Genomic DNA, 16,654 nt, shown 5'->3' on the forward strand with positions numbered 1-16,654 from the left:
CGGCCTGTCAGGCGCGGGGCCCCGGCGCAAGGGCGCTCCCGGGGTCCCGCCGGCGGGGAAGGGCCTGAGGCGCCGAGTGGGGACACCGACGCCGAACTCCGGCCCGGGACGGCGGCGCCCCCTTCCCCATCGTGCGGTCCCGGCGCCTCGGGTGCGAGGCCCGGGGCTCCTCCTTCCCATTCGGACGTTTAGAGCCGAGAGCGCGTCTTCCGCTAATGAAAGAGGAATGAGTGAAGAGGGGCTCCTCCCGCTCGGTGTCAGCCCCGCCAGACGCGCGGCGGGCAGGAAGCTTGGTTGGGTGTTTCCATCGGCGTTCTCCGGCTCCGGCAGCCGTCCGCACAGAATCACGTTTGGGGCCGTCCGCCGGAGCCCCGCGCGGCCGCGGATGCGGCGGGGACGGTAGCCCCCGGGCGGGACGAAGGACTGCGTGAGCGCCGGGGTCCCCAGCGCCCGGTAGATGACAACGCGCGCCACTCTAGGCCCTCCGTCTGTGCTGCTGAACGACTGGTGCGGTTCCGAGGACCAGATAGCCTTATACGTGTTTATTCATCCCGCGGCTATTTCCCGCAGGCCGGCAGCGAGCCAGGCCCTCTCCCAGTTGCTAGGGCCGCGGAGGTGACCAACGTAGTCCCTGCGCACAAGAGCCACGTAGAAGGAGCAGGGACCGGCCCAGTAGCATAGGACTGAAACGGACGCCGTGCATTTTGTCAGCCAGGAAGCCTTTGGTCGCCGCAAGGAGAGCCGTTTTAGTGAGTCAGGAAACAGAATGGGCAATGGAGTGCCTGGAAAGTGAGGAGGAAAAGAGGGAGCAGGTAGCAATGGGGTGGGGAGTAGGGTAGAGAGGAACGCAGTGTCTGCCCTTGGATCTGTTTTCCTTTTTCCTTTTTTTTTTTTTTTTTTTACCAGGGTAAAGATGACCAAGCCTCAATGCCAACCCTATTTAATAGAAATAAAGTGGAAACTACATATGTACCTTTAAATTTTCTGGTACTGGCATTTAAAAAGTGCAAATAGATGAATTTAATTTTAATATATTTTATTTAATCCAAAGCATACGGAATATTTGAGTGTGTAACCAATATTGAGAATGTTTTTTGTGGGGGGCAGGGGACGCCGGGGTGGCTCAGTCAATTAAGGATCTGACTGCTGGTTTTGGCTCAGGTCATGATCGCCTGGTTTTGTGAGTTCAAACCCCCCCCCCCCCCCCATCTGACTCAGGCTCTGCACTGGCTGCATGGAGCCTGCTTAAGATATTCTCTCTCCCTTTCCCCCTCCCCCACGTGCACTGTCTCTCAAATAAACTTAAAAAAAAAAAAGAATTTTAGAATTTTAGAGCACACACTAGTTGGGGGAGGGGGAGAGAGGTAGAGGGAGAATCCCAAGCAGGCTCCATGCTCAGTGCACAGCCTGAGCCAGAGGCAGACCTGAATCTCAGGACCCTGAGATCCTCACCTGAGCCAAAACCAGGAGTCAGATGCTCAACCCACTGAGCCACCCCAGGTGCTCCCAATATTAAGAACTTACTAATGAAGTTTTCCATTTTCCCCCCTCATACTAAGTCTGCAGAATCTGGTGTGTATTTTAAACTTCCAGCACGTCCCAGTCACAATACCCACATTTCAAGTGCTAATAGCCACATGCGGTTCCCATTTTGAATGGTGCGGGTCTGCCTTTACCGAGAAGAATTAGGAGACATTGAACTACTGACCATAAAAAAGAGAAAAGAACAATGTCCCTAAAAGTGTGGAAAGCGTTGGCATTCAGAGCATAAGTGGAGAGATTAGTTTTAAATAGGATGCGTGCAACCTTTTCCTGTGGGAAGGAAGGAAGAAAGCATGGATTAAGCTACTGATGAGTTTGAAGTGAGAAGCCAGTGTAATAGGAGAAAGTTGAGAGAGTTGCAGGCTAATTACTCTTTCTTCTCAAAGTAGGAGGCCATGTTGTCCCCTGAGGTTGAGGGGGCCTGCAGTGGACAAGGGTCTCACTGCCCCACGTGTGCTCTCTGCACCACCAGCATCAGCATCACCCGGCAGCTTGGTAAAAATGCAGAATCTCAATTTGCCTCCCAGGCCTGCTGAATCAAAGTCTGCATTTTTATTTCTTAGTTTATTTATTGTAGAGAGAGAACGCGTGCGCGTGCAAGCGAGCAAGCACGAGTGGGGGAGGGGCGGAGAGATGGAGAGAGAGAATCCTAAGCAGGCTCCACACTGTCAGCGCTGAGCCAGATGCGGGGCCGATCTCATGACCTGAGCTGAAATCAAGAGTTGGACGCTCAACCGTCAAAGTCTGCCTTTTAACAAGATCTGCAGATGATTCTCGGGCACGTTAGTTTGAGAAGCGCTGTACTAAAAGTTTAAGGGGTGTGCAGGGGGGGGGGGTTGCAGTGGCTACTATATGGAATGGGAAGAAAAGCGTAGGGGGCACCAGACAATGTTGAGTTCCTGCTGAGCTTAGAGACCACTGGTGTGGGGTGACACCAGTTTTCCCTGTCGTGTGACTTCCTTTAGTAGGGTTTACCAGCTTGCTTACAGGAACAGAGAAGGAACAGTTAGACTGATTCAGAGCTGGAGCAGGTGAGGCAGAAAGACAGAAAGGGGTTGAAGGTGGTTGAAATGATGCACCGAGGAAGGAAACAAAGCCTGTAACGGGCTGGGAAGCCAGGAGCAAATGGCTTGGGCAGGGGTTTAGTGGGATTGCAGAGCAGGTGGTGGGTGAGCTGGAGAGATGGGAGGTTGTGGCCAGGGAGCGGGTTGTCAAATTCATAGAGTCGCAAGGCTTTGTGGAGGTCATTCTGGTCCAATCTCCCCTATGTTGTAGGACCTTCCTTCCTTCCTTCCTTCCTTCCTTCCTTCCTTCCTTCCTTCCTTCCTTCCTTCCTTCCTTCCTTCCTTCCTTCCTAACTTTCTTTCTTTAATTTGAGAGAGAGAGAGACCATGAGCTGGGGAGAGGGGCAGAGAGAGAGAAAATATTTTAATGTTTTATTTATTTTTGATAGAGCACAAGTGGGGGAGGGGCAGAGAGAGGAGAACAGAGGATCTGAAGCAGGATCTGCACTGACAGCAGTGAGCCTGGTGTAGGGATCGAACCCAAGAACCGCAAGATCATGACCTGAGCTGAAATCGGATGATGAGAGAGAAAATCTTAAGCAGGCTCCATGCTCAGCGGGGGCTGTGTCTCATGACCCTGGGATCATGACCTGAGACAAAAGTGAGAGCTGGACACTCAACAGACTGACCCACCCAGGTTCCCTGGAATTTCTTTTTTTTAATATACATTTTATTTCACAGCATTTTCAGTGATGGGGCAGCCTGGTATTTTCTTGGAAAGATCTAGTTTCAAAAATTATTTATGTAGGACAGAGTTTGCCTGCCTGAAAATTCCATGTTGGTTCTAGTTCTGCCCTCTGGAATAAATGCAATATAATATTTAAAATATTAAACATTAAAAAATGATAATGTTCTGGGGGCACCTGGGTGGCTTAGTCAGTTAAGTGTCCGACTTCAGCTCAGGTCATGATCTCATGGTTCGTGAGTTCAAGCCCTACATTGGGCTCTCTGCTGCTCTGCTCTCAGCGAAGATTCAGATCCTCTGACCCCCTCTCTCTTTGCCCCCCCTCCCTGCTCTCTCGCACATGCACCTTCTCTCTCAAAAATAAATAAACATTGGGGCGCCTGGGTGGCTCAGTCGGTTAAGCATGCGACTTCGGCTCAGGTCATGATCTCGCGGTCCGTGAGTTCAAGCCCCGCATCGGGCTCTGTGCTGACAGGTCAGAGCCTGGAGCCTGTTTTGGATTCTGTGTCTCCCTCTCTCTCTGACCCTCCCCCGTTCATGCTCTGTCTTTCCCTGTCTCAAAAATAAATAAACGTTAAAAAAAATTTTTTTTAATAAAAAAATAAATAAACGTTAAAAAAAATTTTAATTAAGGGGGCTCCCGGGTGGCTCAGTCGGTTAAGCATCCGACTTTGGCTCAGGTCATGATCTTGCGGGTCTGGGGGTTCGAGCCCTGCGTCGGACTCTGTGCTGACAGCTCAGAGCTTGGAACTGCTTCAGATTCTGTGTCTCCTTCTCTCTCTGCCCCTGCCCCTCCTGCACCCTGTCTCTCTCTCTCTCTCTCTCTCTCAAAAATGAATAAACATTTAAAACATTAAAAAAAATTCTAATTGAAAAAAGTCTGTTCTGGGGGCGCCTGGGTGGCGCAGTCGGTTAAGTGTCCGACTTCAGCCAGGTCACGATCTCGCGGTCCATGAGTTCGAGCCCCGCGTCAGGCTCTGGGCTGATGGCTCGGAGCCTGGAGCCTGTTTCCGATTCTGTGTCTCCCTCTCTCTCTGCCCCTCCCCCGTTCATGCTCTGTCTCTCTCTGTCCCAAAAATAAATTAAAACGTGGAAAAAAAAAAAAAAAGTCTGTTCTGTCTAACGTTTTAGAACCATTAAATATTTGAAAATATGTTTTCTCCATACTCAATACTCTCAGCTTTTTAAAGTACAGAATGGTACGGTTGAGGTTCGTAAGCAGCGTGGTGGACAGGGCTGGAGCATAAATCAATAACGGATTTATCAGAGGGCAGTGAGTTCAGAGGAACCTAGAAAGATCTGGTGCACGTAGGCCTTTTCCAGAAATAGAGGATGCAGCAGCAACCCGAGCCTCTGGACAATTGGCTCTACAGCGTAACACCCCAGGGGATAGGCCAGGCTGGTTCTGAATCCAGTGTCCCTCACTGTCTGACTTCATTCATCCCTGAACCGCCAAAGCAGTCCTCTTGGCTTTTGCTGCTGACGAGCACCATAAAGATGAAGCTTTTGCAGGCAGTGCTAAAACTGTATTTAGATGAATCACAGCTGGTTAACCAGCTAACCAGTCCTTCTTTGATTTTAGTTTGGCTTAGGGTTCCTTCCAACACTCAGTGTCTTGTCTCCTCTCTCCACCGCGTACAGACTTCTGAATGGGACTCTGAATGCCTTACCTCCCTGCAGCCCCTTCCTCTTCCCACGCCCCCGGCAGCAAACGAGGCCCACCTGCAGACGGCAGCCATCTCCCTGTGGACCGTGGTGGCAGCCGTGCAGGCCATTGAGAGAAAGGTGGAGGTCCACAGCCGGCGCCTCCTGCACCTGGAAGGACGGACGGGGACGGCGGAGAAGAAGCTGGCCAGCTGTGAAAAGACAGTGGCTGATCTCGGGAACCAGCTGGAGGGCAAGTGGGCCGTGCTGGGGACCCTGCTGCAGGAGTACGGGCTGCTGCAGAGGCGGCTGGAGAACTTGGAGAACCTGCTGAGAAACCGAAACTTCTGGATCCTGCGACTGCCGCCGGGGATCAAAGGGGATATCCCAAAGGTAATTCCCTCAACCCCTTCTGGGTGGAAAGTGGTACCACTAGTCCCTAGACTAGGAGTAAGGGATCCTGTTGGCCAGTCAGGCTAAAGGAGCGATTAAGTTGGGTTTTGTTCATCTATTTGGGAAACATTTCACGTTCAATTTAGCTGTGATTTGAATTGAAGTGTCCGACTGAAGATTAGAAACCTCTTTCCAATTCAGAGTTGGCTACCTGGCAGATAGATTTTGTTTTTCTCTTCAGCTTTCTCCTGCCCTTTATCTCCGAGTCCCTTTTGTCTTTGTTAACCTGTCTGCTTCATTGTTGGTACGGAAGCTAAATTAAATATCATTTCAATCAGCCCTTATGAATTTGTTGGTAATTCTGGTGAAGAGAGGAGTATGGGGAAGAGCTGGTGAGTAGATGGTTTGGGGCTCTCCGTAGGCCTAGGATTGGCGAGATCCTGCCCTTTAGTACCCTTTACGGAAGTATGTTGTGGGGCTAGGGCCCGGCCCTTCTGGAGGGAGTGGCCCATACACCAGAAGAAAATAAACTTCATTCTTAATCTATGGAACACAGCCTCAAGGCATCTGGTTTTCCTGAGCACATACTGTCTACTGAATATCTATATCCTGGAGGCACAGCACTGAACAATTCATGTAAGCTTCCCTGGAGCTTAAATTTTAGTAGAGAAAGACAGAAAATATAAACAGACAAGAAAATAAATCCATTTAGGTCCGAGTAGATTAAAAAAGTGCTATTCAGTGATTTAGTTTTTGGTGGGTTTTCAGAGCAGCTCTCATAAAGGTGCTAATATTTAGGCTGAGACTGAATGACAGGAAGGATGCAGCTGTGAGAAGATCTGAGGAAGAACTTTCTAGGCGATGACGATGCCCCGTGCAAAGTCCTGAAGACAAACAAACGTGGAACACTGAAGGCAAGGGGAAACCCATTAGCTGGTATGCGGTGAAAACAGGCCTGTGCCTAGGGAAATGGATGAGGTCACGTTATTTAGGGCAGTGTTTTTCAGCACTGACTGTACATAGGAATCACCCGAGGGCTTTTTTCATTTTGGTGGGCATCACACCTAGAGATTCTGATTTAGTGGGTCCTGGATGAGGCTAAAACACAAATCTTAACATCTCCGTGGTGGGGTCTAATGTGCAACCGGGGCTCTGAATCACTGATGTAGGGGTCTGAGACCAAGGTAAGGAATTGGTTTTATCTTGGGTATAATGGAAAGAAATTGAGGGTATTAAACAGAGGAGTCCTATCTGGTTGATATTTTGAACAAATCACTTTGGCTGCTCCGTAGGAGACGGATCACGTTGGTAGGAATAGAAGCAGGGAGAAAACAAGAGGCAGCTGCAATGGTGGGAGAGACGAGAGTGGCTTGGGTGAGGGTAGCCGTGGTGGAGACGGATAGTGGGCAGATTCCGGACTTTTGGCGGAGATGCTGGGTAGAAGTCACGGATGGGAATTTGGTAATGAAGAATGAAGAACAACGATAATTTTAAATTTAGTGTGTGATAATTTACGTAGAACTTGTTCTAAGTGCTTTGGTTATTTTCATAGGAACCCTAACTTGCCCAAGATCATTTAGTTACTAAATATAAGTAATAGAGTAGTATTGCAACCCAGCTGGCTCCAGAGCATATGCTCTTAACCACCTTAGGTTTACTGACTGTTAGGCTTTTGGCTCCAAGAACCCGATGGATGGTGGTGACATTTACTGAGATGGAGACTATCTTGAGGAGTGGGAAGGAATTAGGAGCTCTCTTTTGGCAGCATTAGGTTTTTTTTTTTTATTTTTATTTTTAAAAAAAAAAATTTTTTTTCAACGTTTATTTATTTTTGGGACAGAGAGAGACAGAGCATGAACGGGGGAGGGGCAGAGAGAGAGGGAGACACAGAATCGGAAACAGGCTCCAGGCTCTGAGCCATCAGCCCAGAGCCCGACGCGGGGCTCGAACTCGCGGACCGCGAGATCGTGACCTGGCTGAAGTCGGACGCTTAACCGACTGCGCCACCCAGGCGCCCCGGCAGCATTAGGTTTGAGGTGCCCGTGATACAGTCAGGAGAGATGTTAAGTGGTCCCCGCGGCTCAGAGAGGAGTAATATTTGGCAGTCATGGGTGCACAGACCCTGTTGAAAGTCCTGAGACTGGAGGTGATTGCCTCAGGAGAAAGCATGGCGAAGCAGGGAGAAGAGTCCAAGGACCATGCTCCAGGGGCAGGCAGAGCTGGCAAAGGAGACCAAAAGGAGTGGCCAGCGAGATGGAAACAAGATAGGAGTGTATGTGGCATCACAGGACGAGGAGGGAAAGCATTCAAGGAGAAAGCTGTCATTTGGATTGCATGTCACTGAGAGGTCTAGAAAGATGCAGACAGAGTATGATTTGGCAACACAGACCTTGCCGGAGACCTTGCTAAGACGTGGGGCCTAGAAGTCTGGGAAGGGCAGGTTGAAGAGCGAGTGGGAAGGGAGAAAAGGGAGAGAATGATGACCGATGCCTCTTTCCAGGTTTGCAGGGAGGGATATCAGAGTCAACATCTGGTAGAGAACCTTCCCCAGTGTGTTTTACTTGTGTGTCTGGAGGGGAGGGAGGGGAGTTCTGGAACTCCTGGAGGGGAGTTCTTTGGGATAATTTATACTTAGTATTGCCATAAGATTAGTAGAAAAGGTAAGTTAAAGTGTGTACCCGTTGTCTTACCTAGATAAATGGATAACGTTTAAACTCTCCATCTTAAACTCCAAAATCGTATAGAAGACAATGTGATATTTCTTTAAGATATCTTCATGAAGTTAGGACATATTAGAGATTTATTAGCTTTAAATATGGAAGTAAAATTTGCGTCTTTGCTTTGTTGAAAATACTCTTCTTATTCTGTCTTTACTTTATTTTTATGTTTGTTTATTTCTTTTTGAGAGAGACAGAGAGAGCTGGGGAAGGGCAGAAGGAGAGAGAATCCCAAGCAGTCTTCTCGCTATCAGCACAGAGCCTGACTCAGGGCTGAAACTCATGAACCATGAGATCATGACCAGAGCCAAAATCAAGAGTCGGACACTTACTGACTGAACCCCTCCCCCCTGCCCCCGCCGCCAGGTGACCCTGTCCTTACTTCTGAGTGCCAAGTTCAGAATAATCTTCCCTCAGTTTTCTTCTTACTTTCAATTTTAAACTGTGGTAAAATGTGCACAACCTAAAATGTACCATTTTCGCCACGTTTAAATGCCCAGTTTAGTGGTACTCAGTACATTCACATCACTGTGCAACTACCAACACCATCCATCTCCACAACCTCCCAAACTGAAACTCTGTCTCCATTAAACGCTAATCCCCCAGCCCCTCTGCCCCGGCCCCTGGCGCCCACCATTCTGCTTTCTGTCTCTGTGAATTTGACTCTTCTGAGTCCCTCATATAAATGAGATCATACACTATTTGTCCTTCCGTGACTGGCTTATTTCACTCAGCACAATATCTTCCAGGTTCACCCATGTTGTATCAGCATTTCCTTTTTAAGGCTGAATACTCCACTTCTCAGAATTTTAAAGGCATCGGTCCTTTGTCTCATGACATCGAATGCCATTGATGATAAACCTTAATACCAAATCAATTCCAAATTAATATTTCAGCATTAATTCCAAATGAACACCAAATCCATTTACAAGAAATCTGTTCTCTAGAATCTTCCCATTTGTACTTGGTTTTTTTTTTGTACTTGTTTTTCTAAAACGTGTTGAGGGTGTGTCTTCGTGTAGGTCTCTTAACATTTGTGTCACACACTTGGTGTTATCTTTCATTCGGAAGATGGGTGTCTTGTTCGGCTCTGGAAACTTTTCTTCCATAATCCTATTTTTAGAATATTTCATCCCCATTTCTCCTGTTTTTTCTGGAACTACCATCTGACTCATGGTGGGTTGTGATCTTTGTCTCTAACTTTCCCTTCCTATTATTCACCTTTTTCTTTTTTTTATTTCAAAAGAATTTTTTTTATGTTTATTTTTGAGAGAGAGAAAGGGCGTGAGCGGGGAAGGGGCAGGGAAAGAGGGAGACACAGAATCTGAAGCAGTCCCCAGGTTCTGCGCTGTCAGCACAGAGCCCGACAGGGCTCAAACTCATGAACTGTCAGATCATGACCCGAGCTGAAATCAGACACTTAAGCGGCTGAGCCACCCAAGCACCCCCTATTCACCTATGTTTATTTACCTTTGAGACAGAGAGAGAGCGTGAGTGGGGGAGAGGCAGGGAGAGAGTGAGACACAGAATCTGAAGCAAGCTCCAGGCTCTGAGCTGTCAGCACAGAACCCGACGCGGGGCTTGAAGGCACGAGTCATGAGATTGTGACCTGTGCTGAAGCCGGTCGCCCAACCGACTGAGTCACCCAGGTGCCCCTCACCTTTAAAATTTTTTTGTAACGTTTGTTTATTTATTAAAAAAAAAAATGTTTAACGTTTATTTGTTATTGAGAGACAGAGACAGAGCACAAGCATGGGAGGGGCAGAGAGAAGAGGAGACACAGAATCTGAAACAGGCTCCAGGCTCTGAGCTGTCAGCACAGAGCCTGACGCGGGGCTCGAACTCACAAACTGCAAGATCATGACCTGAGCTGAAATCGGACACCCAACTGACTGAGCCACCCAGGCACCCCATATTTATTTATTTATTTAGAGAGCACATGCATGTGCAAGTGGGGGGAGGGGGAGAGAGAATCCCAAGCAGGCTCCGCACTGTCAGTGCAGAACCTGATACTGGGATCAAACCCACGATCCGTGAGATCCTGACCTGAGCTGAAATCAAGAGTCAGATGCTTAACTGACTGAGCCACCCAGGAGCCCCTTGTTCACCTTTTTAGAGTTTCATCACCTTCCTTTCCAGACTTTCTCATTTTTATTTTAAAAATTACATATTTAGGGGCGCCTGGGTGTGGCTCAATTGGTTGAGTGACCGGCTTCAGCACAGGTCATGATTTCATGGTTCGTGGGTTCGAGCCCCGCGTCGGGCTCTGTGCTGACAGCTTGGAGCCTGGACCCTGCTTTGGATTCTGTGTCTCCCTCTCTCTCTCTGCTCCTCCCCCACTTATGCTCTGTCTCTCTCAAAAATAAATAAACATTAAAAAAAATTACATATTTAATTTTCAAGAATAGTTATTTCTATCTCCTTTTTTTGAAGCAACCTGAATTTATTTAAATGGATGTGATATTCAAATGTCTCTGGGAATATGTATTAGAGGCTTGTTTGATTTGTTCATTGTTTTTTTGTTTTTTGTTTTTTTTTTTTTCATGTTTGTTTATTTTTGAGACAGAGAAAGACAGAGAATGAATGGGAGAGGGTCAGAGAGAGGGGGACACAGTCTGAAGCAGGCTCCAGGCTCTGAGCCGTCAGCACAGAGCCCGACGCGGGGCTCAAACTCACGGACTGTGAGATCATGACGTTAGCCGAAGTCGGATGCTTAACCGACTGAGCCACCCAGATGCCCCTGTTCATTGTTTTTTCTTCTAAGATCGTTTGTAGTGTTTGTGTATCCTCACAGCATCATTTTTTTTAATATTGAGTAAACCTAAGTTGTGTATCCATAAGTGACAGGCTCAATTGATTAATAGGTTAATGACAGGAAGCTGGCATGTCTCCTCGGCCACCGTGTGAGTCTGTTTAACCAAAAGATCTTTCCTTTACAGCAGAGAGCTGCCTCCATTGATGCTAGACATAGTTGGGCTTTGCTTTGAGGTGCCCTGGTGAGGAGCAAGTACAGGGTGCAGGGACCACCCAGAGACCAGGAGGGAAGTGGTACTCTGTGTCGTCACATGCCCTCTGGAAGTGCATGCTGTCTCCAGGTGGGCTGGGCTGTTAGATGTCCTTAGAGGTGATGTCTGCCGTTTCAGCTCTGGGGTAAACGCTGCCGCTTCCTCCCTCTGCCAGGGCAGTGGAGGGGTCCCTGCTAGTCCCAAGATAGACCTTCAAACTGCAACCCATAATCACTTTTCTTCCCACTCATTCATTGTCTCTGCCGGCTTTGAGCTTGGAATTCTCTGGATTCTTCAACTGCAGTCTGTCCTTCGCGGAGTAGCGGAGCTGTGGCTTCCTCCCACACCCTGGACCCCAGCGCGTGCCCATCGTTTGGGTCTCGGTGCGAAACTCATCAAAAACTCTGGTCTAGTGATGGCTTCTCCTTATTCTTGGCATTGCTTTAGATTTATGGGGCGTCTAGGTGGCTCAGTTAAGTGTCTGACTTCGGCTTAGGTCATGATCTCGTGGTTCATGAGATCAAGCCCTGCATTGGGCTCTGCGCTCCCAGTGAGGAGCCTGCTTTGGATTCTCTGTCTCCCTCTCTCTCTGCCCCTCCCCTCCTCTCCTCAAAAATAAAAAAACATTAAAAGAAAAAAAGATTTAGTCCCTGCTGATCTTATTTACTGTCATTTCAGTAGAACTCAGGGAGGGAAGGAAGATACATATGTGTTTAGTTCATAGCCTTGAACCAGAATCCCATCCTGATCCTTTTTTTTTAATCATTATTTTGTCATGTGTTTTTGTTGTAAGGTATCACAAATCTTTTGTGTAGTGACATTAGATAAAATTATGTCATCTACACTTGCCCTCACCCTGGCTTTAGGTGCTGAGCAAGTGTAAAGTAAGTAATTTAAAGTTCTAGCCCCTAAAGAACAAAATTTCTAGTTGGAAAATGAAGCAATTAGAAAATAAACCCAGTTGCCTTATAGTATTGCATAGACCTTTGACTCTTAATGGTATGTTAAGTTTATGAAAATAAATACGTATGGTTTTCATTGAATTTTTAATTTTGGGAAAAAAATGTGTGTGTGTGTGTGTATAGTAGATACCAGAAATGTTTCTTCTTCTCTGATATTCCTTTTTCCATAGTATCCTGTTTTTATTTTATGGGTGGTGTAATATCTCTCAAATCTTTGTGGGAATACTAGTTAGGAGGTGGTGGTGGTTTGTTTTTGTTTTTTAAATTCTGTTGCCTGGGTATTTGTTTCCTTCCACATTTTCCTCCCTTATTTTAGTCTTTCTTGTTCAAGTGGCCGACTTTGCTAAATGGGCATTGACACTTAGTGCTTAGCTTGTATTTCAGAATTTAACTACAGGAAGCTGTCCGGTGACAGGAGGGTGAGCTAGCCTTATGATCAGCTAGATGCCAGAATGAGGCGATAGTGCCCGTACTAGGTACCTTAAATTCCCCAGGCAACTCTTATACTTCATTACAGAAGAACCTTCCAGTTTTTACCTAGGGAAAAGTGCCTAGCTTTGGACGAAACGTTGCCAGAGGGTGGGGGGATTCTGTTCTGCATATGACCATTCCCTACATGAAGCCCGAGCTCCCAACTCGGCAGGCTTCATCATTGTCGTCTGAAAGTAATCTCCAGTTTTCCATGCTTACATGTTTTTCCTGTTCCCATTAGGCCTGTTGATAACCCACCAGAGCCCCATCTCTTCTGGACTCATCCCAGCCCTATTATAGCTCGATATCCAAAATTTCTGGCCCATGTCTTCAATTTGAATGTGACCATATGCTTATTTTGGGCAGAAACCGTATTTTTGTAATCTTGGCACTTAGGATAAAGCTTGTACATAGTGGGTATTCAGAACATGTTGTATTGTGTGAATTATATACTGCTTTGCATCTGTGCCTCTCTCCGTGAGGGACTGTTTACAAGTCATGTGCTCCAACCTCCCAAAACTCGTCGCTCTAAAGTTTATTGCCTTTCTCCTTGAAAACATCTTCAACTCCTAGAGGTCGGGTCTGTGCCCTGTTTTTCCTGTATCCCTCCTGCATCCCACACAGTCTTTGTGTGACAAGTAGGCACTTAGTAAGATTGGCTAAATGACTGAATTGCAGTGGGAGGGACTAACTCCAATATGATTATAATTTCAGGTGCCTGTGACATTTGATGATATCTCCATCTACTTTTCCACTCCAGAGTGGGAAAAATTAGAAGAATGGCAAAAAGAGCTTTACAAGAATATCATGAAGGGCAACTACGAGTCTCTCATCTCCATGGGTGAGGCTAAGTTGGTGCCTTTTGAATGAGGGGACCCCAGCTCCACGGGGGCTTAGAGCAGTCCCTTTCCCTCCAGCGGTCCTCATTTTCCCTCTGTCCCCACACACTTCAGATTCTAGGTGCAAGCAAGAGATTTCCAGTTCACCCTTCCCAAGTAGGAAATCATAATCTCTCCTGCCAGTTCATCGGATGGAGAATGAAGCTCAGGGTTAGGGGTCTCCCAGTTGCAGTGGTTTCCATAGGTGTTCTTCACTTTGAAAGGGCCTTGTTCTCCCCCTTGAGGCAACTGTCCCTCTTCCTCAGTGAAAGTAGCAGGTGGGCAGTGCTAAAGCGGCACACATGCCTTTCCCATCACCTCTCCTCTCGTGTGCGTTCCCAAGAGATGTCATCCGTACAGGAGGGGAATGGAAGGGGAGGAGCGCTCTAGAATCTGAAACAAGTTCCCTGGGACTGTGGACCTCAGAGCCTACAATTCAGCCTTAATGGCAATTAGTTGTCATCCTCATTGAGCTCTTTGTCATACCTCCTTTCCCTTCTTCCTCTCCTAGATTATGCCATGAATCAACCTGATGTCTTATCTCAGATTCAGCCAGAAGGAGAGCATAACACAGAGGAGCAGGCAGGACCAGAGGAGAGTGAGATTCCCACAGACCCCAGTGAAGGTAAGTAGGAGAGGAGATGATCCCCTCCTTGTCTCCCCTTCCTGGTCAGAGACGATGGCTCAGAACTAAGTAAGCAGGGCTTGGGGCTTCTAGAGCCTCTCCAATCTCAATCAGCTAGACTGTGAGTAATGCCTGACCCTCAGACACTTAAATAGGAGGGAGTATTAGAGATTGCCGGTCCATGGCCTGTCCCCACGACTACCGCACCTCTGAGGGCTATTCATGGTGTTCCGTGACTGGTTCCCACACCTAATTATCTGGTAAAATTAACATCCTTAGATGGCAGGGGAAGCGGTAATGCTTTCCTGGAGGGAAGTGGCTTCAGTGAATATACACTGGGCGGGTCAGAAATGATGGGGGGCGGTGGGCGTCCGCAGGGTCCCTCGGAGATGCACTTAATGGGCGGAGCCCAATGATGGCCACCTGGGCAAACTTCACCTGGTTTGGGAGCCAGCTGTCATTAATGAGCCCTCCCTACTTTATTTGGTTGGCAGCTGCCTGCTGTTGTGTGCGAAGACTGCTCAGCCACGTACAGTTGTAGTGTTTGTCTCAAGTCCCACCTCTGCGGTCAGAAAAAGCTCACCATTTTGTTCTTTGTTGGACAGAAAGCTCACAGAAAGTTCATCCTTCAGACCACTCTATTAGATGAACTTTTCTTGGAACCCACCCCCTCTCCCGGGCACTATTTTTTTTTCTAACGTTTCATTATGAAAATTTCTAAATAGAAAAGTTGAAATAATTTTACAGTGAACACCTAGATACCTACCACCTAAATTCTGTCACTAACAGTTTAAACGTATTTATCCATCTCTGCATCCCTATCGATCCATCCTATTTTCAGTGTATTTCCAGTTCAGTACACACATCAGTACATTTCCCCATAGGGGCGCCTGGGTCATCTCAGTTGGCTTGGTGCCCAACACTTGATTGCGGCTCAGATCATGATCCCAGGGTTGTGGGATTGACCCCGCACTCAGTGTGGAGCCTGCTTAAGATTCATTCCTTCTCTCCCTCTCTCCCCCCTCCCTCCCTCCCTGTCCTCCTTTTCTTCCTTCCTCCCTCTGCCCCTCTCCCCTGCTTGAGTTCTCTCTCTCTCCTTCTTAAAAAAAAAAAAAAAAATTCCCCATATGTAGTTCAGTATGAATATCATTAGCCTAGAGTTCAATATATTTTTTTAAGTTTATTTATTTTGAGAGAGAGAGAGTACGAAGAAGAGCAGGGGAGGGGCAGAGAAAGAGAAAGATAGAATCTTAAGCAGGCTCCGCACTGACAGTTCAGAGCCCAACACGGTGCTCGAACCCACGAACCATGAGATCATGACCTCAGCCGAAACCAAGAGTTGGACACTTAACCGACTGAGCCACCCAGGAGCCCTGAGTTTTTTATTTTTAAATGTCTGTTTCTTTATTTTGAGAGAGTATGTGAACAGGCCAAGGGGCAGAGAGGGAGAGAGAATCCCAAGCAGGCTCCACGCTGTCAGCACTGAGCCCAGCTTGGGGCTTTATCTCCCAAACTGAGATCATGACCTGATCTGAAATCAAGAGTTGGACATTTAACTGACTGAGCCACCCATGCACCCCAACAGTCTCTGAATTTTGAAGAATGTATATATCTGCCACACATTATGTTATTCTACAGTCTCTGTGGGTGGTGGTATTAAGCAATCAAACAGGTTGAATTTGATGAACCTTCATATCATGGATCTAAGTAATGAATCTAAAATCGTATCACAAAGATGGGTGACTCGATTACAGAAATTATTGGAAATTATGCCGTAGTTGATGTTATTGGCTATCTAACATAGTTTTCAACCAGTATAAATCAGGGTGTCATCTTATTTTTGAGGATGAATGGAAAAGGTGTAAATAATTTGGTTTTATAATAATATATGAAAATTTCATTTAGTTGCCATTTTGTCTATTTTTACCATGGCTTTTTTTTTTTTTTTAATGTTTGTTTATTTTTGAGAGAGAGAGCGCAAGTAGGGAAGGATCAGAAAGAGGGAGACACAGAATCCGAAACGGGCTCCAGGCTCCGAGCTGTCAGTACAGAGCCCAACGCGAGGCTCAAACTCACGAACCATGAGATCATGACCTGAGCTGAAGTCGGATGCTTAACCGACTGAGCCACCCAGGCGCCCCTTATCATGGTTTTTAAGGCTCCATTTGTGGGTGGTCAACCAAATGTATTAATACGTGTTTACGGAAAATTAACAAACAGTGTAAGCATTGAATTTCTTTAATGCTCTGGTTTGATTCCGTACAGTTTTAGCTTACATTGGTGATTATCAACCTAGGTACTTACTAGAACTTGAGGACAGGCTTCATATTATTTGGGCAGATGAATATATAGCATTTTTAAAACCCCCTCAGATGTGTCTCTACTTTAGAATCCTTTATATTTCCCCCCTTATAGATTTAATCATATATTCATGCCTTTTCATTCATTTAAGCCTATTTTCTTTTGGTTGCTGAAATTGTCAACTTGGCAAGTGAGATGATTTTTAAATGGTTTCCTGTGTCTTTCCAGTACTGCCTCAGTACTTGTTTTCTTAAAAAAAAATATGCTCCCGTCTATTCTGGGGGGTCCCCAAGGCCACCCCCAGGTTCGGTCCTTCACTAGGAGGACACGCAGGATTCAGCATAATGTCATGCTTAGGGCTGAGGTT

The 16,654-nt window shown here is 46.9% G+C and overlaps 1 protein-coding gene across 1 annotated transcript in view; it reads left to right on the forward strand.

Annotated features, from left to right (window-relative positions):
- The first annotated feature begins 4,399 nt into the window (after positions 1–4,399).
- The window catches only part of ZNF398 (zinc finger protein 398), a 28,052-nt gene continuing 15,797 nt past the window's right edge, over positions 4,400–16,654 (forward strand). The window contains 3 exon segments of the mRNA XM_030308693.1: positions 4,400–5,328; positions 13,198–13,324; positions 13,873–13,986. Of these exon segments, the coding sequence (XP_030164553.1) occupies positions 4,624–5,328; positions 13,198–13,324; positions 13,873–13,986 (946 nt within the window). The 5' untranslated portion in view covers positions 4,400–4,623.

Source organism: Lynx canadensis, chromosome A2 (genome assembly GCF_007474595.2).
Source record: "Lynx canadensis isolate LIC74 chromosome A2, mLynCan4.pri.v2, whole genome shotgun sequence".
NCBI lineage: Eukaryota > Metazoa > Chordata > Mammalia > Carnivora > Felidae > Lynx > Lynx canadensis.